At 43.9% G+C, this 24,947-nt stretch overlaps 1 protein-coding gene across 6 annotated transcripts in view; it reads right to left on the bottom strand.

Annotated features, from left to right (window-relative positions):
* Positions 1 to 24,947, bottom strand: part of DOCK4 (dedicator of cytokinesis 4) — a 289,016-nt gene that overhangs the window by 141,518 nt on the left and 122,551 nt on the right. For 2 of the 6 annotated variants that reach the window (XM_085894105.1, XM_085894101.1), the window contains 11 exons: positions 23,177 to 23,218; positions 22,149 to 22,306; positions 14,857 to 14,938; positions 13,449 to 13,509; positions 10,568 to 10,715; positions 9,093 to 9,181; positions 8,460 to 8,585; positions 4,764 to 4,888; positions 4,379 to 4,541; positions 1,774 to 1,880; positions 964 to 1,141 (listed from right to left, as the gene is read on the bottom strand). In XM_085894105.1, the coding sequence (XP_085750231.1) occupies positions 964 to 1,141; positions 1,774 to 1,880; positions 4,379 to 4,541; positions 4,764 to 4,888; positions 8,460 to 8,585; positions 9,093 to 9,181; positions 10,568 to 10,715; positions 13,449 to 13,509; positions 14,857 to 14,938; positions 22,149 to 22,306; positions 23,177 to 23,218 (1,279 nt within the window). Of the gene's footprint in view, positions 1 to 963; positions 1,142 to 1,773; positions 1,881 to 4,378; positions 4,542 to 4,763; positions 4,889 to 8,459; positions 8,586 to 9,092; positions 9,182 to 10,567; positions 10,716 to 13,448; positions 13,510 to 14,619; positions 14,647 to 14,856; positions 14,939 to 22,148; positions 22,307 to 23,176; positions 23,219 to 24,947 lie in introns of all 6 variants that reach the window. The other 4 variants (XM_085894107.1, XM_085894106.1, XM_085894103.1 and 1 more) reach the window with 3 other exon arrangements.

Consider the following 24,947-nt stretch of genomic DNA (forward strand, 5'->3'; position numbering starts at 1 on the left):
ATTCAATAAAGGAACATTTGCGCAAAACCTTCCCTCCCAAGCAAGCGACCTTGGAGAGATTCTTTTGAACAATCCCCTTGTCACCGTTTGATAAATCAATGTTTTTGTAGCATAAAGCAGGGTTTAACGACATTCGCTTTTTGTCTTATCTATCCAGTAGGTGGCTGAAAATAGGTTCTCCGCTTAATAAATCCAAACGGCGTGGTCCCATGGTGGATTTATAAAGCGGCGTCTACTGTACAATGTTTCTTGTAACATTTTTGTGTCAAATTCACATTCTGAGGTAGTCACCATGTGCAGAAGAGGACTTTACATTGCAGACGCTCTTTTCGAGGAGTGGAATTAGTAATTACACCTCTCAGCAGTAACGTTCTGACGACGGACGAAATGGCGTCAGTGAATAACCGATGATGTCATGACGTCCTGACGCCTCTCAGCGGTGACGTCACACATCGCCATGTAAACGAATGTAAAACGAAAAGTGTTTATTCTGCTAGAGTTGAAGTTTGACTATTGCCACGATGTGCGATGCACTCTTACAGGTACGAAGTCTCTTTCAGTCCAGGTCACAGTACCGAGAAAAACGTGACGTGACCGCTAGGAGGAGCACAAAATTGGTCCTTCAGTATTAATGTATAGATTAATCAAGTTGGTGAGGTGGAGGGATGGTAGGTGAGTGGAAGTATGGTCCCGATGGATGGATGCATGGATGGATGAACACACCTAAACATGGTGAGCATGTAAAACGTGGGAATTCTTCCGAGTTCTTTGTGGCTAACTAGCCTACCCCCAGTCTCTTCAATCTTTCATGAGCCCAGATCTGGGTTCCAAAATATTAGACGAATAAAAAAAACGAATTGACAAGTTATTTTGAATCCAGGATCACAGCATCACGAGTCGTGCTCAGCCGAAACCGCTGCAATAAACAAGATATCTTGATAAAAAAAAAGATTACAAAAGCACCGTTTTGAGTGAGCTTGGTTGAACAGAGGATGGTGGAGATGAAGAACGATTCACGTGCGCTCAACTGGACAGGCCCATTGAGAGAGGCCGGGGTGGTTTGTGCTCCATTCTGATGGTCTTTGGAGCTCCGCAGACACAGGTAGATACTTGGGTTTGATAAATCCAGGCTCTCATCACACTGTGAAATGATACCGTTAAGACAATCAAAGAGAGGTGAAGGTTTTGATAAAATGCTTATATAAAAACAAAAGGGCTGGCTTGCCAGCTGATGCTTTCTTTCACTGTGCCATTTCAACACCAACAAGCTCAAATGAGCTAAGATCCTCGTCCTCTTAATGATGACGTCATAAAAACGAATACGACGTCATTGTGATGTATCAGGTCTGCGATAAATTATCTGCGCTAATGCCCGGCTTGATTCCCGCAAACAAAATTCAAACAGCTTGCCTGGTTTCAGAGATACTGGTATAGGCGATTTCGATTAGCGGTGATATTATGACGTCAACTTTTTTTTCTAGGAGGAATTTTCAAAATCGGAGATGGTTACTGTCTGTGCAGGGTATTTTTACATATATATGCCAAGTTTCAGGAAGTTTTGATGAAAATTGAAGGCTGTGAAACAAAAAAGTCCACAAGAAGAAGATGAAGAACAACAACGTGAGTAAGACTTAGAGATCCTCCACGAGGATCTAAAAACACCAACAGAATACAAGACCCATTCAGCCTCAATAATGACACGTCGTTAATCAAGCGCCAAGATGTTAAACCTGTTCTTCCACGCTTTGTTGCTTCGTGTTCGTGCAGACATGCCTTGTAGACGAGAAGTTCATGCAACGTGTCCGTCAGTGTGCTGCCATCTTCATGCATCAGCGGAGTGAAGGAAAAGGCAAAAAGTTTCCTCTCCCCCTTGTCTTTTGCTGAAAGTACAATGAAACACATGGATATTGTGTTTGAATCACAGAGCAAAACAAATATTGTTCAACTCTAATTGCAAACATGCATTGTGGAAATGCTGGAGTACTTCATGAGAGTGCGCAGCAGGATATGCAAGACAACACAATCATTTAACTCTCCTTTTTCTCTTGCAGGCTCTTTTAACCAAACGCGAGCTGGTGTTGCATAAAAAAAGAGAGAGGACCGTGCCTCCTGAAGCTCACTTGCATCAGGAGCAACAGTCACTCAAACCCCCCCACAAACCCATTTTGACCCTCATTTTTAATTTTTAATTCCATGAACAAACTTTGGTAAATCACGGGTGATGAAAGTTGTGGTCATGTTTCATTGAAATCGTGAGTGTAGTTTCAGAGAAGAAAGCAAATAGCTACTTTGGGAGGGGGGGTGGGGGGGGGGTCAAACCACCCTATCCCCTGCTAAACCCCCCAGATGAGCGCAGATTTTGATGCGGTCAATATACCTTCGTTAGGCATCAGATATGAACCTTGTGGCCAAGTTTCATCAAAATCACGTGTTTGGTTCACGCTACAATGACTGAAGTGTTTATGGACTCACTGACTGACTCACTCACAGACGGACACTGCTCGATCGCATAAGCTCACCGGACTAAAGTCCATGTGAGCCAACAACGGGGCTCACAGGATTCTGTAGATGTACGCACACTCACCTCTAAGCTGTCTAGCCTGGGTTTGAATCCTGACCCACCTATAAACTGTCATCTTGGTTGTTTCACAGGCAGGGCGATTCATCAATGTGTGTGTAAGTCCCTCGGATGTACGTTAAATGGGCCTTGCGTCCGTCAGCATTCTTTGGTGGACACTAAAGATCCCATGGTGTCCTTCACGAAGAGTAGGTGAGCTATCGCCGTCATCATGATCAAATTACAAATTTCTGTCCTAACCTACTCGGAGGGTATTGCATCAGCAGCAGAGCCACGCGCTCAGCCAATGATGCTACCCCGTAGCATCATGCTGCATATGAACGAAGAAGAAGAAAAATAAGTTGAAGAAGAACGGAAAGTTACAGCAAAGGACAATATGAGACCTGTTGGAAGACGGTGTACAACGACTGGAATTGTGAAAGTCAGGTTCGAGGTACGTTCGATATCGTCGGATGCAAGAACATGGCGTTTCAGGCATTAACTCTTCGTCAGAGCAAAAGATGTCCCCCTCTTTCGTTGAGCCCTCTACGAAGGGTAACCACCAGAAACATCAGCCTTTCCTTGCTTCCCACGGCAGTGAGCACACCTCAATCAACGTTTAGTCAATTTCGTCCATTGTTCTACCTTTCCACTGACGGAGACGAACACTTGCCTTCACCGGCAAGATTAGTTCTGCATTCAACCTTGAAAGAACAGCCATTGATTTTCTGTTAATAAGAAACGTAAACGAGTGGCTTTCTTAACAGTTCACGTTGATAAGCGAGATGGCCGAAGACATGTCACTAAAAAAATTAAAAGCAACTCCTGGGGAAGAAGGGGTCGGGAGGGAAGAGGGACTGTGTCCAAGGCATAAATTTAAAAACCTCAGTCTTTGCTTTAAAGGAATCACCAGCAAGATGTAAAATAATCTTTAAAATAGAAGCCTTTTGGCTGGGCCTGTGCAATGCGTCGACTTCCATATTGCATGAGGTGTGCCCTTATCAAATGCTTGTGAATGAAAACCGTGGGAAAGCTATAATATTGGAAACATAGAACAACTTGATTTATTGAAACAACTCCATCTGCAACGGGACAATTCGGGTCTCAATAAAAGGAGGAACAATTACGACCAATTCCCATGCGTTGTTCTCTCATCCATCAGTATTCATCTCTTTTCGCACCCGTGGCCAACTCGCTTTTCAGATCGACGAAGGCCATTTTGTCACATACCTCCATCAGGCTAAACCGTTTACGTTTTGTATCCCACCGATAGGCCGGATCTGGATCCAGATCTTCCGCAAAATCGAATCGGCTTGTTCCCGTCACCTACTGAACTCATCCACCAAAGTTTCGTGCAAATCCATCGACAACGTTTTGAGATATCGCGTCGTATATCGTTTTCAGCCCCATCTCGAAACGGTGAAGAATCGATAAAAGCTTCTCGTATCCGAATCCGGAATTTCACCAAAATCAAATCAATTCATCCTCGTCGCACACCCAACCGGTCCACCAAGTTTCGTCCAAATACATCCGTAACTTTTTTGAGATATCCTGCTCATCGACGAACAGACAGACGGACAAACAGGGGTGAAACCGCACAACCCAAGTCCACGTTCAGGTAGTGTGGGTAAATTTGAAAGTTGTGAAAGCTGCTACGACGTCAGGCTCCATCCTCTGCGTCCACCCATTTTAATAAAGCACACATTTGGAAGCAAAATGTCACTGCGCACAAAACTACGCTGCTTGGAAATGTTTTGTCATGTAAAGTGGAGTGATGTAAAGTGATGGAGACAGTCGGGCCCATTTGCCACGTTGCCTCACTGGAGCAGTGTCGAAACTCGAAGCGGAGGTGAGCGCCACGGAAACGTTCTATGGGCAAGGGAAGCTTGATGGGCTCAGCCCAGCGTGGGGAGTTGTTGTGGTAGAGAACAAAGGAACGAAACTTGGTCACTCCGGGCTCACCGGAACCGGCGCAGATGCAATCCTGCCAGAAGGGAAGAAACGGCTCACGGATCAAGGAATACAAGGAAATGAAAAAAAAAAATAAAAAAAAGCAAGTGAAAGTCAAGAGGCAAACTATCACTGCTTCCTTGAAGCAAACAAAAGCAGCGTTTCAAATGCCCTACTTACAAAAGGCAATACTTGGAGATGACAAACGACAACAGTTATTCGAGGAAAATGGGGATGTACGCCGCGGCAAACTCACAGGAAGAATATCGCCTTGAACATCGAGCACATACATCGTCACCTCCACATTCTTCTGCACGCTCTTTCCACCCTTCTCAAACTCACCACGCTCCAGTGTGATGAACATTTCGTTGCGCATATCACCTGAAAGGGAGGGTTGGGGTTTGGGTGGGGGACACATGTCCAATTCGGAGAGTGTTTGACATGAAATAGAAACTTTTCATTTCCTCAGCTGCAGCTGCCACAATCTGCAGGGAATTTTCATAATCGAGGGCATCAAACAGCCTGCTGTGAACATGTCAACAGGAGAATTTTACATTCGGGACCAAAGCCATCACGGAGATGAAGCGATTGCAGCAGAAACACAGGTAAGTCGAAATTACTCGACAGGGCCTCCTCATGAGAGGGTCTTCCCCCTGTAGGGGGGGACACATCCATGTCCACGATTAATCACCACATGGGGCCAATAGATAGAATTAGAAATGAACAGGATAGAACCAACATCAAAAATAAATGTGGAAAAATTACGAGCTCAGACCGGGAATCGAGGCCTCGCTCTTGAGAGCAGGTCCTCGCTGCTCCAATGGTTGGCAGCGAGTGCCCTGGAAGTAGTGGGGGAAAGAGAGCGGAATTTCTACATGTGGAAGAATTGCGTTGCTCAGCCGGTGGGTCGCCCAGATAGCTCAGATGGCAGAGTACTGGTACGGTTTGCCAAAAGACCTCGGTTTGATTCCCGGTCTGGGCTGTAATTTTTCCACATTTATTTATGATGTTGGTTCTATCCTGTTCATTTCTAATTCAGATCAAAATAATCATCATTGACCCTGGTTTGTGTGTGTGTATATTTCATGTCAATGTTATTATTACTTTGGTTTTTATGACAATAATAAATGTTCATTGTATAAATGTATCAGGTTCTGCGTTGGGGGTAACGGGACTTTGTAAACACCTTGTAGATTATTGGCTATGAAGCATTGTCAAAGTGTTACCTTAGAAATGGAATTTGATGTTATTCGGTAAATGGATGCTCGTGAATGTACTGTTGATGTTTCTGGGTTAAGTTTTCCCCCGATACATAAATATGGTGCCTTTCAGGAGGAAGTACAAGTAGAAGTAGAAGAAGAAGACTTTGACCGCTTCTGGAAGAGGTTTATTTGTGTTTAAATGTCTGGTAATTGTTTTGTATTTACAGATATGTATGTGTACTGGAATATAACTGTCAATCATCAAAAAGGCTTTGGCACGATAAAAAAATATATATACAGGGTGTCCCCAAAAAAATGACATAATTTCGTAGTCCAATAACATAGCTAATTCTCGCTCAAATGATCTCAAATTTTAATAAAACCAGTACGTGCCCGTAAAAAAAAAAAAAAAATCTATTAATAAATAAATATTCAAACCGCGAGCAACAAACAACAACCACACAGGCCGTTTCTTCGCTCTCGCGTGCCCGCACGTGCGTGGCCCGGAAGTTCGCATATTATTCGCAGTTACGATTATTCGCAATTTAGTTTTAATGCCCAAATATTCAATTAGCGCCAATGTATTTTACCTTTTCGCAATGTCGTGGCAAGGAAAAACAAAAAGAGAAGAGAGAGAAAAAAAAATTACTTCCTGGTTCAGAGCATACCAGCACTCTGATGTTACCGAAATTTATGCACCGTCTAATATGAAAACGATCATAACTTGGGGCATTGTGTTTATCTATAAATGCGAATAAGAAATCGAGAAATTATTAGAATACACGAAGTCATCACTCTCCGGAAGCCCGTACGTTGTAACCCGGAATGGGGAACGCGGCTGAGGTTCCCTTCCCCCATCGGCCACGCCCACGCAGCAACGTGTCTTGTCATTGGTTTGGTAAATAAATGGCCATAACTTGGGAAGCACTTGTCCGATTAATATCAAACCTTGAAAAGGCACATCATTGACGCGTGTCGTGTCACAGGCGGTGCGCATATTGAACATTTGTGAAGTTTTGAGAAAACGGTTATAAAATCTACATCCCTCTGAATCTCTTGTTCGAATTTTGATAAATAAATATTTTATTGTTCAACATGAAGCCTATTTACTTTCGTTTGCCTGGGACATGGAGTTACTTAGATATTCAAGTTTCAAATGATGTCATTTTTTAGGGACACCCTATTTATAAAAAATTCCAAAAAAACCCAACTTTATTTTTCAAAACTTTCAAAATCGTATTTTGCCTAAAACTCACAGGAACTCACTGATGAACCTCTGAAAGTTTGACAAAAATCTGTTCATCCATCTCTGAGAAAAATGATGTACTCAGTGTTTGTAAGTGTTAAAAACGGAGGCAATTATGTCTTGGCCATGATGCTGTGTGTATGTGTGTATATCATTGATTCTTTCATTCCTTTTGTATGACAATGCCATTGGTACTTCTTTCATCTGTTACTACGGTCATTATGATCAGACAGTCCCATGCAGAGTGCAAGACTTGGGTGCAGAGAAGATCCAGGGGGTCCTTTAAATAAATACATGAAGCAACTGACTTTGCAATCAAATGGCTCTCATCACTTGACCTACGGTTGCAGTGTGTACGATCTACGTAATCACACCAAAGAAGGAGCAGCAGCTCCGATACAGAAAAAGCTGAAGAAACGAGAACGGCACTCCGTGGAGCGTATACCTCCTCCTGGCTGAACAGTTTACGTTTTATATCCCACTGATGGACCGGATCTGGATCCGGACGTCAATCAAAATCTAATGGGCTCGTTCAATTGTCGCCTACCCAACTCATCCACCGACTTTTGCAATAACCCATCCACAGCTTTTTGAAATATCGTGCTACATACAGTTTCTGGGCCTATCGTTCAATGGTGAAGAATCACTTTAATGTTTTTTTTTTTTTTTAATATGGGATCTGGGTTTTCACCAAAATTGAATCAATTTGTCCTCGTCACACACCCAACGTGTCCACCAAGTTTCGTCCGAATCTGTCCACAACTTTTTTGAGATATCGTGCTATTTATCGTTTTTAGCCCAACCTCTCAATGGTGAAGAATCATTTTTAAGAATTCTCATTTCTCAATCCTGATCTTCAGCAAAATCTCATCAATTCATCCTTGTCACACACCCAACCTGTCTACCATGGTTCGACCAAATCAGTCTAACTATTTGAGATATCCTGCTCAGACAAACAGAAGACAGACAGACAGACGGCGGGGGGGGGGGGTGAAAACATAACCTCCGTCCACCTTCGGTGGTGGAGGTAATAAAGTGGACCCAGAAAACTGAGTGATAAAGCAGGTGTTTCGCGTCCACCACCGACACCCATACGCATGCACACACACAAGTTAATCCAAAGTGCAAAGAGAATAATCACATGAAATCCTGTGGACTATTTTAAAATTTCCTTCAGCGGAGGTACAAGACGTCACAGTGCTCGCCATCGTGCTTGAATGATGACAACGGTGTAGATGTACACCACAACGATTTACCACGGAAGTGAACATGGCCACAAATAAATTATGAAAGTCTTTATCGATCCATCCGTTGTCGTGAAACATCCTTGCCCGTGTGAAATTTATGTCTGAACGATTGACACGGCATCGGCTTTGAACGGAAGACAAAAGAGCACCAGCGTCTCAGCGGATCAGCACACCGTTTGTGCAGCCGTGGATGTCGCTCAGCAAGGCATGACAGGAGCAGCTGAGAAGGCAAAAAAAGAAAAGTGCTCGGTCCTCACCTGGCATGATGACCTCAGAGAAGCCCAGCTTGCGAGTGAGAGCCAGACCTCGTGTGAAGATGTAGGGATTCTCCCGGCGCACCTGGTCCAGATCTCCATAAAATAGCTGCAAGGCCACAAGGATTCCTGTCAAGATGAACGAGTAACCAGTCAAGAGGACCTTCGATGGGAATGCCAAGACAAAATGCCAAAGGCAAACGGGTAAGAAAATGAGAAATTCTGTTCCTCAATTTATTTATTTATTTTACACAGCATGATCTATTGTCCTCCGAGATTATTTCCTTGGCTCAAACAACTCACCAAAGACAAATCAAAATAGGGCCGGTTTATCATTATCCAATCAACATCACATATTGATCACATGACCATACAAGTTGGGAGGAATGCCTCTTCCCTAAATGTCGTACTCTAACCACCAACACGCGCGCGCGCGCGCACACACACACACACACACACACACACACACACACACACACACGCGCACACACACACACACACACACACACACACACACACACACACACACACACACACACACACACACACACACACACACACACACACACACACACACACACACACACACACACACACACACACACACACAGTCAGTATAATGGAGCAAACTTATACCGTAATTGGAACTTGCAGGGTAATACTTTGTGTTCGACTTCTTCACAATGTTCTCATGCATCTGATGCCATTCACTCTCGTTGCTACACCTGTAAATGGAAATGGCATCACAAGCTCAGGAGAATCGGACTCAAACTCGGCATATGCTTTCACTCGAACATTTTTCCAACACAGAACCTACCCCAAATGAACACGTCATCCTCCCTGATAAAATGGTAGTTTAAAAAAAATGCATAACCAAGTCTATATATCACAAGGACTCAATGTTTCGAATGCAGCCTGTAGCTGTTGGTTGCATCATTGCTGGGAGTGTAGCTGTGCCGCTGATGGAGTGCCCCTGTTTCCAGTAAGCTGGTGCTCATTTTGCCGATCTATGAAGGATGACAGGCTGAGTCAACCCACCTGGTGTTGTTTAATAGCACGACAGAGGCTCGAACTCAAGACCCTCAGATGATCTTAAGCCAGCCATCTTAACCAGTAAGCCAAGGTAAAGTCCATGTGGTTTATCATGCATGTTGTCTGTCGCTCTCATCACTCGCTATCACCACTACAGGGAGCGTTAACCGAACAGGAAAGCACAAGCAGGACACTTGGTATATTGGCCCACGTTTTTGAAAGCCATGTCTGTCTGTTTGTCCGTCTGTCGTGCTATCACTTGAGAACGGATACACGGATTTCAACAAAACCGACGATAGTAGAGTCAGGGAACTCCTGGGAAGGTTTGTGATGCAAATAAATAAATAAATAAATAAAAAGGAAGCTTTGCATGTGGGCAAAACTGTAAATGCCAACTTGGGATGCTGGTTATCTCCCAGGAATCCTTTTTTTTGTAAACTTGAGAATGGATCAACAGATTTCGATGAAACCGACGACGGTAGATTCAGGGAACTCCCAGGAAGGTTTGTGATGCACACAAAAAAGGGGAAGGAAGGTTTATGTTTGGGTGCCCATGGCTGGTACCAATACACCACCTGATTTTATTTTTTCATCAACAACCGTTTTTATTTTTATAGCAATTACACTAAGATTGGTATCCCCATCAGCAGAAAAAAAAAAACCATGGATAAAAATAAATAAATAAATAAATAACAAAACAACAACCCAATTAATTAATGAAAACCTTTTTTTGGGGCATTTTCTTCCTTGGATCTTGTGTCGATGGGTTGGTGTGGTGTTTGCGCAGACATCCTGGGCTGAATGGCCTCCACCTGTGTTACATTCCCTTGAATTACCTGCCAATCTGAAATCTGAAATTGCTCAGTTCGACAGAAATTTCCTTGCTTTACAATAAATGCATAACGGAGGAGCTTGTTAAGGAATACCCAAAACGAGGTGCAATGAGAGGTAAACGAGTGCACGACACGTGCGACTGGTAATTTAAAAAACCAGGTGTGGTAAACGTGCTATTAAACAAAACCAGGTTGGGGGGGGGAGGTTAAAGTGTGTGGGCTTGGTGCGGCAACGAGTCCACCCACGTGAAGACTTTGAGGACAAATTCTCGCTCGTCACGTTGTCGATCCGAGTCGCCGTGCAGCAACTCTGCCGCGCTGAGCACAGCACAACCAAAAGGACGGCGATAGGCTGCTCCACTCGCCGCCTTGCGTGAATCTGCCACCATCCTCCCTGCAGCGAACATGGTCCAAGCTTAGTCCAGGCATAAACACGGGGCCGACTCGTCCCGCCGCACGACATTGCATTTTCAATCTTACAATGGCGAAGGTGCAGGAAAAGATGAAGAGAGCTCCATAATCTGACATGAGCTCGCGTCGGAACTGGGCCCCCGTGTGCAATGCGTCTCCACAACGTTTCCTTCAAGATGTGTCATGATGGAATGCAAAGTGTTCGAAAGCAGAAGTTTCGGAGCAAAGAAAGGAAGGAAGCCATCGACGTAAAGTAGTTACACAAATACCATTTCCTCGGTCGTGGCATCTTCGAAGCCCGAGTCTTTGTTGAGAGCCAAATGCTCCGATAGCGCAGCTTTAGCGACTAGGTACGGACGCAGTATTGGTCAGGAGTTTGACAAGCAAACGCGTCAAACCAATCGATCAGCAAGCTCGGGTGATCTCCGAGAAGTGACTCGGTGGAGGAGGAAGAGCATTCGCACCTTCATTTAATCAGCAGGCTGTCTTATCGTAATGCAAGGACAGTCAAAATCTCATTAGCACTTCATCAGTGAGATTGATGGTTACATCTCTTGCACTTCCGCCCCCCCCCCCCCCCACAAGATTACATTGTAATACGAGAGACACTGGACAAGAAGAGATCAAAGTGAATGTAAAACTTAAGTTCGAGATTCAACAACAGAACATAGATCAAAGGCCAAATTTAGTTTCGTGGCACGAATTAAATTCCAACTTTCTTTCTCAAAGCCGAGACGGTAAAACAGACGGAAGACTGATTTTGGCCTATTATTGAGGGAGCTTAAAGCATTATCCTTACAATAGAGGAGACTTCGCTTGAACTTCTTAGCGCACACACAAAAAAAAAAAAAGTCTCGAGGATCAAATCCAAATTTGTAGAGAGCCGTCCTCATGCAGGCGTCTCCGTTATCAGCCAGTTGCCGAGAGCAGAGCTGCAGCGAAAGCCTAATCCTTATCCTGTTCCCAATGGGCTGAATAGGATGGAAAGAGTGAGGGAACCTGTGATCCTTGGGTGCCTCAAAATGGAGTCGGCTTGGAGAACTCAGGACAAACTTGTTTGACTGTGGTTTTCCGAAAAATCGGAGATCTACAAAAGCATGCCCGTTCTAACCCAATTTCCCAATCCAAGCCCATCCGAGCATTTTTGTCCATTCTATGTTGATGTATTTCATCAAATATAAACAGATGTGGAAATGACTATTTGTATGCAAAATCGAGTCTCATAAAACAAGAAGAAGAACACAGAAAAGAACAAAGAACAGTCAAAATAGGGGGGGGGGGGAGAGAGGGGGTGAGGAAATTAAGAGTGTGTTTTGAATAATATTGTGATAGGGCAGCTTACCCTGCCTACGATCTGTGCTGAGTGGGGTCTTCTTCGTGTGCAGCCAGTGGCTGCAAGTTGCATCATTGGTTGGGACGCGGTTACGCCGCTGATGCAGTGTCCCCCTTACCAGTACACTGGTACTCATTTTGCCGACCACGGAAGGATGACAGGCTGAGTCAACTTCCTGGTGTATTAATTCAGCGGCCAACGGGGCTTGAACTCAGGACCCTAGGATCCCAAGCCGCCACCCTAACCACTAAGCCAACACCAGGCTTTCTACAGTAGCACTGTGATCGTTTCTCTCCGACACCTCTTCATGGCATGGGATTTCTACCTCACCACTGTTCAAAAAAAAAAAAAAAAAATCATGGCATGCTTTTTGATCACCGGGGAAGCTCTTCAAAAGTGGAAGTGAAACAGAGGAGGCACAACTGTGCACCTGTCCCCGGGTCCTGCCAACCCTCGCTACGCCCCTGCGGGTACAAGCCAACAATGATGCTTGAAGGCCAAGATTGTAAAAGTGCAGATTACAGCATTTCTTCAGGGGCACAAGTTAGTGGGTGTGCAATCATGCCACAGAGGGTGCCGACCTATACCGTCGCATGGCCGCAGTGTTAATACCATCCTGTACTAAATTTCATTTTACATCTTTCCTTGCGAGCTCAAAGTTGGACTCGTCCGCAACATTCACCATACGAAAGCTCTGCGCCATGTTTAGTGATTCGCCCTGCCCTCGTTGCCCAGTTAGTTTGCTGGCAAACACAGACAGACAAAAAGAGATCATCGCAACACTCATGCACCTGGCCCACAGCCGAAGCGCGAATAAATACTCCTGTGGTGCATGGCCTACACGACGCATTTCTGGGACATTTGGTCATTCTTTTAGCTTTTGTCCGACGCCCAGTCCCGTAGCAAACACCAACAACGACGGCAAGCTATCAACGTTCACACTTGATGGCCGCTGAGAATGAAATCCTCAACTCCATCATACAGACGTGGCCGCAGAGGGGTCAACTTGCATTTTATCAGGGACTGCCACACCATTTGGACCTCGATGGAATTGTCATTTTTGCTGAGATTTACACGGTTTCGAGAGTATCGAGCCTGAAATGGTGGCGCATTTTGCAGCTTTTGAGTACGGACATTGAATAAACGAACACTGGTTTAGCATGGCACAAACTATTATTAATTAGGGGTAACTGCCACTTGGTGTTTACCCACAATGCACGAGTCCAAAATTATTCATTTCCACGCCTTATGCCCTTTCACCGATTCACTTTGTCATTTCCTTTGGGGATAAATAGACGACCATCCTCCGGTTGAGCCATTAAGCCCATCGGAGAGACAAAACTTGCAAAAGAGATCAAGGTGTTGCAGGGAAGGAAATCCCACCTATTCTCAGCACGTGGGCAACGAGGTACACGTCCTGCCGTACGTCTCCACTCCCAAGGTCCTGCGAGATATGCACAACAGAGCAAGCCACGCAGAGCGAAAATGTGGTTCACGCGATCCAAGTCGAAACACCGTAATCTATTTATATTCGCTCTGGAATAGAGAAAACACTTTTTAACATTTTACATCATTCCCTCCTCAAAGCTCCAAGAGGTTCGAAAACCCGACGCACATCAAGTTAATTTGTGTTCACACTCACAAGATCAAAGGTGACCTATTGAATAAGAAAACACTTCCTCTCCTCCCAACATATCATCCTCATCCCCGTAAAGTCTCACCAGCTGTCTGACGAACCAGTGTGCGGTTCACCAAAAAAAAAAGATGTTGTTCTCTGTGATCCCAACTTCCTCAGTCCCTTCAAATTGCTCTAACGACACACCCTGACCTCTTCACACGCCCTTCCCCATCAAAGTCAACTACTGACGCGACAAACATTCACATCCCTCGCTTAATCCACGATTTCCTCGTGTCTACAACGGTAAACAAAAAAGGCTGGTGAGAGGACAACATTAACAATCAGTGATACAGTCAGACAGATCACATTTGTAACCATGCCCAGGTAGTAATGGAAAGTGCTTTCTCACAAGAACTTTGACATTTTGTAACCTTATTCAGCTTCCGTGTAATAATTTACCAAGTTTAAAGTTACAGTATCTCACGCAAGCGTCTCCATCAATAAATTATCTCACAATCTCTCGGACTCTCACAATGTAATCCCTCAGGCCGACAACTGCCCCATCCCGTCGCCCCAACGACCTGCACCCCATCCCGTTGCCCCGCGCCCAATCCCGTCGCCCCGGCGACCCGCGCTCACCGTGTAGCCCCGGCGACCCACGCTCACCGTGTCGCCCCGGCGACCCGCGCTCACCGTGCCGCCCCGGCGACCCGCGCTCACCGTGCCGCCCCGGCGACCCGCGCTCACCGTGCCGCCCCGGCGACCCACGCTCACCGTGCCGCCCCGGCGACCCTCGCTCAACGTGCCGCCCCGGCGACCCTCGCTCAACGTGCCGCCCCGGCGACCCTCGCTCAACGTGTCGCTTCATCAACCCACACTTGCCATTTTGACAGACTTGGCAGAATACAAAAAAGTTGAGTTGATGGCAATACAAACCTCACCCAACTTCCTCCCCCAAAACAACTGGAAAAAAAAAACATTTGAGCAAAGCATCACATTTGTTAAATAAACGATTCAGAAAAAAATTATAGCACCATTTAATCATCAAGTCACGGTTTCTGTGCAGAAAAAGGAATAAGCTGTTGGTTCCAATATATTTGTCTGACATTCCACAAGGAAACAGGTGTCTTGCATGGCTGTCAAACCCAAGCCATTAGGACATCACTTGCTCACCGTGAAGAGCGCGCAGAGCCTGTCCGCCCTCTCATGGCTCTTGGGTAACCCATTACGATTGAGCCGCACCAGAAAGCGCTCGCTGCAGGAGGGAGATATGGCAGTTGTACAAATATGTCAGAGATGGTGTCTTTAAACCGTGACCTTTTCACAAAAGCACCTGCTGATTGGTCCCTAAACCAACATCGAAAAAACGGTTATGGAGCAAAAATAAATAAATAAAATGATTAGCATTCTTCACATCACAGAAAATGTGAAATTTCAGGAACATCTTGGAGGATATTCGGTCAATTTACCTTGAACAATCCTGGCATGTTAACAGGTAAACAAAATTCCTGTTTTAAAAAAATATATTTCCAAGGATAAAGCTTTGGATTAAACAAGCAAGTTGCAGTTCCTGGCTCTGACTGCAACACAACCTTGCGGTCTTCGGTGGTGTCCCGCAAAGCACAGTTTGGTTTTTCTCTGATATGTTATAATGTAATATAATAAAGATATGAAATTGAATGTTGGTTTCAATTTTTCTGCTACGTGAACAAGAAACATCTTATTTTTTTGTCTTCAAAAGACAGAGCAAAGTGCTTGACAATCTTTTTCACATCATAATGAAGCCATACACTCTATTGTTCGCTAAATAACACGGTCGGGTCCATGCTATTTCCACCGAATCCTCATTCAGCCAGCGCAGGGTTTGAGGTGTCAGTCTCGATCAAAGTGTGCGAAGTACTCTGGCGACTACCTGGGATTTATAGCATCGTGTGCTGTGTTGAAGCTCCGTGTGTCTACTTCCTGGATAGTTGGTCCATCATGGGACGATTCATTTTCACTCCTGGATATTCCGTTTCTTCGGCTCATGTGCTCTCCCGTCTTGTTTCTCCTACTGCCCAACATCAACTATGCACAAATGCATTACCGCCACCACCCAAGGCGGACGGAGGTTACGTTTTCACCTCTGCCTGTTTGTTTGTTTTTGTTACTTTCAAAAATCGAAGATTCGTAGTCTGGTCTGTGATTCTGTCTGTCTGTCTGTCTGATTTTAAAGGTCAACAACTAAAGTGGTATTTCTAAAATCCTCAACTTTTCATCTGATTGACTTGAAATTTGAAGAGGATTTACATTTCAGGTCACCGAATTCAACGAATTATTTTTGAGGTCAACATGGACCAAAAGGTCAACATAGGCCCAAGGTCAACAACTAAGGTGGTATATCTAAGATACTCAATTTTCATCCGATTCACTTGAAATTTGAAGAGGATTTATATTTCGGGTCACTGAATTCAACCACCAATTCTTTTGGAGGTCAACACAGACCAAAATGTTAAAATAGACCCAAGGTCAACAACTAAGGTGAGATTTCTAAAATCATCAATTTTCATCCAATTAACTTGAAATTTGAAGAGGATTTATATTTCAGGTCACTGAATTCAACTAGCCAATTATTTTGGAGGTCCACATTGACCAAAAGGTCAAAATAGACCCAATATCAACAACTACGATGGTGTTTATAAAATAATCACTTTTCATCCCATTGACTTGAAATTTGAAGAGGATTTGCACATCAGGTCACTGAATTCAACCAATTATTTTGGAGGTTAACATAGGCCAAAATGACAACATAGGCCGCGTTTCTAAAATTGTCAATTTTCATTCGATTGACTTGATATTCGAAGAGGATTTACATATTTGGTCATTGAATTCAACCAACCAATTATTTTTGAGGTCAAATTTGTTTTATAGATTTTGCAAGTGTCGTGCTCTGCACGGCGTTTTCTTCGTGCTTCACTGTTTGTATGTCAATCACCTGCAGGTCACAATTTCAAACCGATCTTCATGAAACTTCACCAAATAGTAGAGTTGGTCATAAGCAAAAAGGCTCTTGATTTTGAGGTCAAAAGGTCAACATCGGCCAAAAGTCAACAACTTAGGTCAAATTTCTCAAGTCCCCAATTTTAATCTTAATTGACTTGAAATTTGAAGAGGATTTATATTTCAGGTCACTGAATTCAACCAGTCAATTATTTTGAAAGGTCAAATTTTTTTTTTAGCGATTTTGAAAGTATCATGCGCTGCATAACATCTTTGTTTCTTTGCCTGTGAGCAGGGTATCTCAAAAAGTTGTGGACGGATTCAGATGAAACTCGGTGGACAAGTTGGGAGTGTGACGAGGATGAATTGATTCGATTTTGGTGAAAATCTGAATCCGGTTATGAGAATTTTCAATTTTAAAAGTGATTCTTCACCATTGAGAGATGGGGCCAAGAACAATAAATGGTATCGGATGATATTTCAAAAACTGGTGGAAGTGTTATGACAAATCTTGATGGATGAGTTGGGTAGGTGACATGAACAAGCCACTTCGATTTTGGTTAAGGTCTGTATCCACATCTGGCCCATCAGTGGAATAGAAAATATAAACTGTTTTATCCACCAAGTATGTATGGGATACAAAATGTAAACCCAATCTGCTCGTTTATTTTGTCCACCAAGTATGCCGAGCTGCAGGCATGGTCAAAACCAAATAATAAGCCTGTTATAGGATGGATACTTTTTTTAATTAGTTGAGGTGTAATTATGTAACATGATCTTCTGGCTGTCTAATTTACACTTCAAACGAGAAACTTCCACTCCAGTGATGCAACATGGAGAATGTAAACATTACATTTTACTAAATCTGATGAACAAGCAACAGAACGGCATCCTTTACATAGAGCTATGTACACACATACAGTGCCTATAGAAAAGTCTATACCCTGTTACAAAATTTTCACCTTTTGCTGCCTTACAGCCTGGAATTAAATTGTATTATATAATCAGTCTTTTTCCACCTGTATTTACACATCATAACCCACAACTTCGAAGTGAAAAACAAATTCCACAAATTTCAGAATATTAATATTAAAAATACAAAAAGAGAATATCTTGGTTGGATGAGTGTCCATCCCCCTGAGTTAATACTTTGTGGAATCACCTTTGACAGCAATTACAGCTGTGAGTTTGTTGGGATAGGTCTCCATCTATTTTACACACCTTGATTGGGCAATATTTGCCCATTCTTCTGTACAAAACTGTTCAAGCTCAGTCAAGTTGTGTGCGGAGCGTTGACGGACAGCAATCTTCAAGTCATGCCACAGATTTTTCATTGGATTTAGGTCGGGGCTCTGACTGGGCCACTCAAGGACATTTATCCTTTTGTTCCTTCACCACTCCAGTGTAGCTTTGTGTTTCAGGTCGTTGTCATACTGAAAGGTGAACTTCCGTCCAAATTTCACTTTCTTGCAGAGGGCAGCAGGTTTTCCTCCAGGACTTTTTCTATATTTTGCTCCATCCATTTTCCCTTCTATCCTGATAAATGCCCCAGTCCCTGCTGATGAGAAACATCCCCATAACATGATGCTGCCACCACCATGATTCACAGTAGGGATGGTGTTCTTTGGGTGATGTGCTGTGTTGGGTTTGCGCCAAACGTAACATTTTGCAATCAGCCCAAAAAGTTCCAACTTCATTTCATCAGACCACAAAACGTTTTGCCACGTGGCTTCAGAATCTCTGGAGTGGTATTTTTTCATACCTCAAACAGGACTCAAGGTGGGGTTTTTTGAGTAATGGCTTTCTTTTTGCCGCCCTACCGTACAGGCCAGACTTGTGGAGTGCTTGGAATATTGTTGTCACATGCACACAGTGACCAGTCTTTACCATAAAGACCTGTAGCTCTTTCAAAGTTCACAGAGGCCATCAAGAGGCCATTGACATCAGTCTCCTCCTTGCTTGGTCATCCATTTTGGAGGGATGGCCTGATATAGGCAGGGTCTTGGTGGTACCATATTCCTTCCACTTCTTCACGATTGTCTTGACTGTGCTCCAAGGGATATTCAAGGTCTTTGGGATAAAGTTGTGGAAAGGCACAGATTAGGGGATGAGTATAAAATATTTCAGAGGTCTTTTGAAAGCTCCTTGGGTCTCATGGTTGAGTCTTCGCTGTGAAATGCTCCACCCAGCAGAGGAAACTTACAGAAACAGCTAATTTTATCGATACTAATAAAAGGCAATGTGTGTGAGTGTGTGTGTCAGTGTGTCAGTGTGTCCGTGTGTGTCTCCTCCATAACTCCAAAACTATAAAAACCAAGCAGCCTGAAACTTTGCATGCATACGAAGAAAACTCCAAGGAAGTGCAAGTGAAAATTGGATGTTTGGGTTAATTAAAACACCCCCCCCCCTTTTGAAGATAATTAAAGGTTTACCTCCATGCCAACTTTGCCTCGCAGTGGTCTCAGCTGCCATTTTGATTCAGCCTAGTCAAACAGCCTTGCCTTGGAAACATTATTGGAGAGATGAGTGTTTCCTAAGAAGATTGAGGTAAGTGCTGTGTTTGTATCATTTATGGTTTCAACGTAATTGCGTGGATGAAGTGGCACAAGATATGCCCGGTCAGACCTTCATCAGGCGATCCTCGGCCACCTCGCTGTCTGGGGTCTTAAGGTGTTTTCTGGGTAACCTCACTGGGGGGTCTGAGGCCGCCATGTTTTTTGGACTGCTCAACCATGCTTTGACTTGGAACGGGCCGCAACGTTTTCTTAACGATAAAGTTTTTTAGTTTTTTTTTCCTTCCCAATTTCCTCACTCATATCGAATGTCTGTTCATAATAGCTACGAATCACTGGTTATATTGCAATGCTTATAAATGCCTGGAGATGCCAGTGCTCGTGGCTTTATTTAATTTGAGAGCATGTATAACCGAGAAAATCTCTTAAACTAACCATTAATGCAAAATGTAAGCTCCCGATTTGAAAGCATCAGCAGTTCTGACTCCGGAAAAAGTGTTGGTTTTTCCAATTCGGATATTGCACTGGAGTTTCTGGGTGCACAGTTTGATCGACGGCAATTGGTAATCGCTTGCCAAGCCATTAAATTTAGTGACATCATCGTTAGCCACGGTCATAAAACAAAATAATAATAATAATAATAATAATAATAATAATAATAAGTAGCCCATGTTCAACAGGAGGTTCAATTTGGTCTATGTGTCAATTTTGGAGGCAACTGGCCCAGTAGTTTGGACGTGATTGGCGTTACACACTTACACACACACACACACACACACACACACACACACACACACACACACACACACACACACACACACACACACACACACACACACACACACACACACACACACGAGGTGACCAAAAGTAATTGGTGGATTCGGCTATTTCAGCCACACCCATTGCTGATAGGTGTACAAAATCAAGCACGCAGCCAAGAAATCTCCAGAGACAAACATTGGCAGTAGAATGAACCGTACTGAAGGTCTCAATGACTTTCAACGTGGCATCGTCATTGGATGCCACCTTTCCAACAAGGCAGTTCGTCAAATTTCTGCCCTGCTGGAGATGTCCCGGTCAACTGTAAGCGCTGTTATGGTGAAGTGGAAACATCTAGGAGCAACAACAGCTCAGCCACAAAGTGGGAGACCACACAAGCTCACAGAACGGGACCGCCGAGTTCTGAAGCGCGAAAAAATCGTCTGTCGTCAGTTGCAACACTCATTACCGAGTTCCAAACTGCCTCTGGAAGCAACATCAGCACAAGCACTGTTTATCAAGAGCTTCATGAAATGGGTTTCCATGGCCGAGCAGCCGCACACAAGTCTAATATCACCAAGCGCAATGCCAAGCATCAGCTGGAGTGGTGTAAAGCTCACCGACATTGGACTCTGGAGCAGTGTAAACGCGTTCTCTGGAGTGATGAATCACGCTTCACCATCTGGCAGTCCGATGGACGAATCTGTGTTTGGCAGATGCCAGGAGAAAGCTACCTGCCTGAATGCATAGTGCCAACTGTAAAGATTGGTGGAGGAGGAATAATGGTCTGGGTCTGTTTGTCATGGTTCGGACTACGCCCCTTAGTTACAGTGAAGGTTAACACCACAGTTACAGTGGTTAACACCACAGCATACAATGGTATTCTAGACGATTCTGTGCTTCCAACTCTGTGGCAACAGTTTGGAGAAGGCCCTTTCCTGTTTCAGCATGACAATGCCCCCGTGTACAAAGCGAGGTACATACAGAAATGCTTTGTTGAGATCGGTGTGGAAGAACTTGACTGTCCTGCACAGAGTTCTGACCTCAACACCATCGAACACCTTTGGGATGAATTGGAACGCCGACTGCGAGGCAGACCGAATCGCCCAAAATCATTGCCCGACCTCACGAATGCTCTTGTGGCTGAATGGAAGCAAATCCTCAGAACAATGTTCCAACATCTCGTGGAAAGCCTTCCCAGAAGAGTGGAGGATGTTACAGCAGCAAAGGGGGGGGGGGGGTGGGGACCAACTCCATATTAATGCCCACGATTTTGGAATGAGATGTTGGACGAGCAGGTGTCCACATACTTTTGGCCATGTGTATGTATGTATGTATGTATGTATGTATGTATGTATGTATGTATGTATGTATGTATATAAACAAATAAATCGACTCCTTCCATGCTCTTCGAGCTGAACAAGCTGCATAAAAGCAACCATGAAAGGCTACCCAAGGTGAGCCCTTTTGCTGTTTGCAAACCCTTCCCAGAGTTCCTCCACAGATGTCAAGACATTCACAAATAGTACACATGAGAATCCCAATGCTATACACCCCCTGAGCTGCCAGAGTGGTTTCATTGCTTGTTGGTGAATCATCAGCGACAGCACAGCCATAAATGCATACCAACGAGGCTCCCAAGCATGAACCACGTGTCAACACCAAAAAGCAGTCAATATATAAATTAAAAACGAAGACCCACCCACATCTCTCACCTGTGAATGGAGGGAATAACCAATCAGCTCTCACCTAATCAAGTAAACCCAGGTGGCTAGGATTATGTAAATAAATCAACTCCTCCCATGCTCTTCTAGCTGAATAAGCTACATAAAGCAACCAAGAAAGGCTACCAAACATGAGCCCTTTGCCATTTCAAGCCCTTCGCAGAGTTCCTCGACAGCTGTAGAGACGTTCACAAACAATACACACACGAGAATTCACAGGCGAGAGATGTGGGTGGGTCTTCGTTTTTGTGGAAACTGAAAAACCCTTCACTCACCCGCACGAAAGGGCGTGACACGTCAGATTGTGTTTTGAAGACAGCCATGCCTGGATAAACTAATTGCTATCGAAAACATAATTATTTTGAATACATTTTCCGCCATTCCCAACTGTGAGGACCTTGCAGAATCTATTGTTAATCAGCACTGAGAATCCAGCAGCAATTTGCACTTGAGTAATATGAATTTTACTGCACTTCCTGATCCATACCTGATCGGGCTGCTTAATCTGGCATCATAAAGGAAAAAGAAGACTTCTGCTTCATCGCCAAAGACGTTGCATGAGAAACTCCTCAAGACAAGTGATAGATGGTGAGTTGAAGAAGTTGGCCACACAGGTTGCAGGCTTCGTCCCAGTCTGCTCTCCGACTGCCCGTAGCACACAACACGCATGTTCCAATCACTTTAAATTGATTTTGGGCAATCCTTACTTGGTTATCAATGTTAATTCCAACCGACTCTTCTCTTCCCTACTCAGCACCGACTCAGTAATTGAGGAAGCTCGAGACAAGCTTCCTGGGAAAATTCCCACTTACAATAAATATTTATTCCTCCCTTTAACCAGCAATTCAAATTCCTTTTGCTCTTCATTCTCTCTCATACCCTTAACCCTAACTTCCAAAAATTCTTCAATCCCGAACCCCGATAAATCCCTCAATCCCAACTCCAGTTTATACAATTCCATTGCCTATCAATAACCAACGCGTGTGATGCGATTGACAGAAGCAGAAAAGCATTGAAGTTTTAGTGCTGGAAAACGGTGACAGATCGGACGGGTTGTATGCAAAAGCAGTTTGAGTGAAACAACACAAATGTAATATAACCCAAGCTCGAGGAAAGTATCCTATTTTTAATTACCAGAACGTTTGATGGAGCACATCACCGTTACCGTACCCTCTTACAATTCTGTCTGTCCACGTCGAACAATCAAACTACACCAGAATGGAGCAAAGAATAATTATAAGGAAGAAGCATTTCATCAACCGTTTAAATTATAGAAACCCATCATCCTTTCATCAAGCTTTCAGTCATGCTCCACGATAGTCATGCTTCGAGATAAGACAATTCAAAAGGGATAGTGAGGTGTATAGACAGCAAGCTTTCAAGAGCAGCGATGCAAGAGGTGAGACGTGGAATGTTGTGCTCATTCCAATCACTCAGAAGAAATTTTTTTTAAAAATGAACGATATGCAGAAGGGTAACCAAAGCAGTTGTAGGAGACGTGTGGAAGAGACATACCCGGGCAAGGCTTTGCAGGGCGTTGTGCCTGCTGGACGCATGCTGCAGGACAGACACACAGGCAGATACAGATGGACACCGACACAAACAGGATGTCTAGATGGGATAAAACAGCACAAAGCATGAGGATGATGCAGAAAACGTTCTGGTTTTGCTTTTCGGTCAATTCCATCCACTTACCTGTGGCCAAATAAATTCATGCAGGAAAACAAATCCGAGAGAAAAGAGTTTCAGGCTGAAAAACTCAAACAGTAATAAGTTTTTATTTTTAAGAATTTTTTTTTTTAATTTTTAACGAGACGATGGAACACAGCAACAACCGGAATTATTCTACAAGCCAAAATCGACCGCTACACAACCTCACGGCGGAATGATCGAGAGCGTGCTCAGTAGTTAGACTTCCATGCCGTTGGTTCTCAAGCTGCTGGTTTTGTGAGCAATTTGAGAACTCAACAGAATCAAAATCAAAATGGAAATGACTCAAACTGTTTGTTTTTTTTTTTTGGACAATTTTAATCGAACATTCTTTTTCTACATCTTCCTTCGTCAATACTTTTCACTTTTTAACTGAAACCCCCCCCCCTCCCCACCAATCCAATCATTATGCCTCTTCATTGGACCATAAAATTGCATATGAACCACAGAGATAGTGTTTTAATCAAAGGATTCTGCAAATTATAGAATTAAAAAATAAAAATAAAAAAAACCTTCAAATCTGACTTCGAGGCACATCGCTTGCAATCGCATCACAGAAGCAATTCAATATTTCTCAAGGCATTTTGTCGAGGTCCTCTCGTCCCTCTCCTCGAAGAACGCAAATCATAAGCTGGCTTCGACAGCATTACGGTTGTAATTATGGGACAGGATTTCGCCCCAAAATGAAATCCTTAATAATTAGGTTTTTTTACATAAATACCCTCCAATTGAGGAGGGGGTTTGGGGAGGGTTCCGCATCACAGCTTTTTTTTTTGCAGGAACACAGATGACAGTACGAAGTGGGAGGTGCAAGGAACATTTGCATGGGGTCTGGGTGGGAGGGTCAGAGCAGATGAGGACATCTCCCAGAATGCAGTGCCAATGTTTGGCAAGGCAAAGCTTGCAAACCATCATGTGCCATAATGAGCACACAAGCTCCAAACACGACAAGTAAAGAATAATGCGAGCAAGTGTGACAGAGTCTTGCACTGACTGCAATCTCCCCTTGTCATGTAATCTTGAGCGAGGAACACACGTACAGCAATTTAGCACGTGGAATATCACAACAGGCTACATTGACACACAGGCATAACGTACTGATTCAAGTGGGGTAAGGAGAGAGGAGTTGGAGTGTTAGATAAGAGCCGATCCTTCAAAATTATGCAAAAAACATTGAAAGTATTGTTACGTTTGTGGGGTGGGGGGGGGGGTAGATATACCCATAGAGTATATGGGAATGTTTAGAGTAGCATGGTCTGTGTTTGAGTAGTTCACCAATCTTGATATAATAAGTAGGGAAATGTCAGCTTAAAGATGTCTTGATTAAATGTGCACCATATAGGGGGTGGTGCATGGTAATAATTAGTTAGGGATTGTGGTAAAGAAATTGTGCCACATAAACTCGATATCAACCTCGACCGGGGGGCGCTGGGGGACTCGGCACGGGAGCGAGGGGAGGAGCATTTGTCGCCTCCCAGGGGTGGAGCTATGAATGTCTTCGGGGGGAGGAGTAATAGACGCCTCCAAAGGGGGCAGTGTTGCCCCGAGAGAAGGAGGAGGAGCCAAATTGGGCAGT

The sequence above is a fragment of the Eptatretus burgeri genome, chromosome 9 (assembly GCF_056783735.1).
Source record: "Eptatretus burgeri isolate ZD-2024b chromosome 9, Ebu_testis_v1, whole genome shotgun sequence".
Lineage (NCBI taxonomy): Eukaryota > Metazoa > Chordata > Myxini > Myxiniformes > Myxinidae > Eptatretus > Eptatretus burgeri.